We start from the raw sequence: 3,143 nt of genomic DNA, 5'->3' as shown, positions 1-3,143 counted from the left end.
GGATAATACTTAATCTCGCAGTCGAAGTCCTTCAACAAATCTAGCCATCTTCTCTGTCTCATTTTCAATTCTGACTGCGAAAACAAGTACTTCAGACTCTTATGGTCAGAAAAGATCTCGAAAGACTCACCGTAGAGATAGTGACGCCAGATCTTCAAGGCAAAAACAATAGCAGCGAGTTCAAGATCATGTACTGGATAGCGAGTCTCGTGCGGTTTCAACTGCCTCGATGCATATGCTATCATGTGCTTCTTCTGCATAAGAACACATCCGAGACCTAGATGAGAAGCATCGCAATAAACTATGAAACCTCCAGAACCAGATGGAATAGAAAGAATCGGAGCACTGGTTAATCTCTTCTTTAAATCAACAAAACAGGCTTCACAATCATCTGTCCACAGAAAAGGAGCATTCTTCTGATTCAGCTGGGTAATAGGCTTCGCAATAGAAGAAAAACCCTGAATAAATATAGTACCCTGCTAAACCCATAAAGTTGTGGATCTCAGGCACTGAAGTCGGCCTTCGCCAGTTCATCACTGCTTCTATCTTGCTGGGATCAACAGTAATCCTCTCTCCTGAAATAATGTGCCCCAGAAAGACAACTCTATCAAGCCAAAACTCACTTTTCGAAAGCTTGGCGAATAACTGTTCTGTCCTCAAAATCTGCAAAACTGTTCTCAGATGCTCTGCATGCTCGGCACGACTCTTAGAATAGATTAAGATATCATCAATGAAAATAATCACAAACTCATCAAGAAAACGCTGAAAGATTTGGTTCATCAATCCCATAAAGACTGCTGGGGCATTCGTCAAACCGAAAGGCATGACAAGAAATTCAAAATGTCCATACCTTGTCCTAAATGTAGTCTTAGGAACATCCTCTTCACGAAATCTCAGCTGGTGATATCCCGATCTCAAATCTATCTTCGAATAAATACACGAACCCTGCAATTGATCAAGAAGATCATCTATATGAGGTAAAGGATACCTGTTCTTAACTGTCGCCTGATTCAGTTGGCGGTAGTCAATGCAGAGATGCATAGAGCCATCTTTCTTCCTAACAAACAGGACAGGAGCACCCCAAGGCGACACACTCGGTCTAATGTATCCTTTGGCAATCAAATCTTCCAATTGCTCCTTAAGTTCTTTCAATTCGATTGGAGCCATTCGGTACGGAGCTTTCGAAATTGGCTGAGTACCTGTCGTCAAATCAATGCCGAATTCAATCTCCCAAATCGGTGGCAATCCCGGAATTTCATCTGCAAACACATCAGGGAATTCCCTAACCACTGGTATATCGTTCAGCTCAGGGCTAGACTTCAGAATATCGATCGCATAAATAAGAAATCCTTCGGCTACTCTCTGTAATAATCAAGTCATAGATAAGACAGATATCAAAAGAATTTTAGAACGAGAACCCTTACCAAAGAATCTCCATTCATCTGCCATATCTGGTCTGAACCGAACTACCTTCTGAAAACAGTCCACGGTAGCCCTGTACTCAGTCAACACGTCTATTCCCAAAATGCAGTCAAAATCAGACAGACTAAGTACAATACAATCACACTCAATCGAATTCCCATCAAAACTCAACTCGCAGTTCTTAACCAAATTCTTTGACACAATACCTCCACCCAAAGGTGAAGTAACAGATACAAAAGTAGACATAGGCTCAACAGGCAAGGCATGCATCACAATAAAGTTCTCAGATAAGAATGAATGAGATGCACATGTATCTATCAGAATAAATGCAGGATAACCAAAAATCTTACAGTTACCTGTAATCACATCATTCGGTGCAGCTTGAGCCTCATCTTCGTTCAGAGCAAACACTTTAGCCTGTGGTCGGGAAGGTTGGTTCGAACTTTGATTACCTCCTTGACGGTTCTGCTGTTGTGGTTGGAAGGAGTGAACTGCAGTAGCCTGCCTACCAGGCTGAGATGACTGTCGAGAGGTATTCCCACTCTGAGTCTGGTCAGAACCTTTTTGAGGACACTGTCTGGCATAATGTCCTGTTTGTTGACAGATGTAGCAGTTCCCAAAAATTCCTCTGCATTGCTCACTAGAGTGTCGTCCTCCACACTTGCTACACAAAGCTCCAGAAGATCCTGAACCCTGTCCAGAACTGAACTGTCTCGAGCCACTCGAGCTCGAAGAAGTGCTTCCCGACTTCTTGAACTGTTTCCCTTTGGGACGGAAATAGTTCTTCTTGCTACCACCACTGCTACCACCCTCATTCATCTGCTGTTGATTCTAATACTGCCTCTGCTGCTGCTGTTGAGGCTGGTACTGATTCTCCCTCTTTCTCATCAGTCCCGCTTCCGCTCCCTTAGCCTGATCCATCGCATCAAAAAAATTATCTGGCCTCCCAGTATTTACCAGAATGAAGATGTCAGGGTGCAAAACATTAATGAACTGGTCTGCTTTCGCCTCCTCGTTGTCGGCAATATGCGGAGCGAACCTCAACAAACTGTCAAACTTTGTAACATAATCCTCAATACTCATGCTACCTTGCCTAAAATTTTCAAACTCGGCACCTTTATCCTTTCGATAGGAAACCGGAAAGAATCTCTTATAGAACTCTGCTCTGAAAAGTGCCCAAGTAATTTCCGTACCTTTATTCTCTTTGCATCTTTTGGTAGTCATCCACCAACTCATTGCCACTCCCTGTAGTTGATGCATTACCAGTCTAGTTCTGCGGTCATCAGAGTAGTCAAGCAACTCAAAGAGCTGATCAATATCCTCCAACCAACTCTCGCAATCGACCGGATTCTCCTTCCCATTCAAATACGACGGCCTAAAAGATTGGAACCTCTTCAGTAAAGCTTCCATAGGCGTGATCGAATCATCCATCTGTACCACCGCTCTATTACCCGGAACCAACGGAGGAGTCGTAACCAGTGGAGTATTCATGTCTAGCCTTCTTCGAGTACCCATCTAAATTGACAGGGTTATAACACGGATATTTCAATTCACATCTCAACATTTCAATGTCTCAAAACCTCTGATCTTCTTATTCGATTCAAAGATGGATCTCAGATCAAATGCATGAATACAGTTCATATCTCAATTAACTCATGCTTTATTATTTAAATCACCGAGTCAAGTAATTCAAATAATTTTCAATCAATAAAGCATGCTCG

General features: G+C 42.6%; 1 protein-coding gene across 1 annotated transcript; it reads right to left on the bottom strand.

Annotated features, from left to right (window-relative positions):
- Positions 1-387: 387 nt before the first annotated feature.
- Positions 388-2,937, bottom strand: LOC140889364 (uncharacterized). Its single transcript, XM_073297078.1, has 7 exons — positions 2,261-2,937; positions 1,779-2,086; positions 1,629-1,736; positions 1,471-1,514; positions 1,200-1,362; positions 476-575; positions 388-391 (listed from the first exon to the last, which is right to left on the bottom strand). The coding sequence occupies exons 1-7, from the start codon at positions 2,935-2,937 to the stop codon at positions 388-390; spliced, it is 1,404 nt and encodes a 467-aa protein (XP_073153179.1).
- Between the last annotated feature and the right edge of the window lie 206 nt (positions 2,938-3,143).

This window comes from Henckelia pumila, chromosome 3, assembly GCF_033568475.1.
Source record: "Henckelia pumila isolate YLH828 chromosome 3, ASM3356847v2, whole genome shotgun sequence".
NCBI lineage: Eukaryota > Viridiplantae > Streptophyta > Magnoliopsida > Lamiales > Gesneriaceae > Henckelia > Henckelia pumila.
This window is presented reverse-complemented; position numbering and strand designations above follow the sequence as displayed.

What these genes read in the sequence shown, in the direction of transcription:
- LOC140889364 (XM_073297078.1), bottom strand. Translation starts at nt 2,937, where the DNA reads ATGGGTACTCGAAGAAGGCTAGACATGAATACTCCACTGGTTACGACT. An exon ending in CCGTGGACTGTTTTCAGAAG is followed by an intron (nt 1,363 to 1,470) that starts GTAGTTCGGTTC and finishes TGATTATTACAG; the next exon opens with AGAGTAGCCGAAGGATTTCT. An exon ending in CGGCATTGATTTGACGACAG is followed by an intron (nt 576 to 1,199) that starts GTACTCAGCCAA and finishes ACATTATTTCAG; the next exon opens with GAGAGAGGATTACTGTTGAT.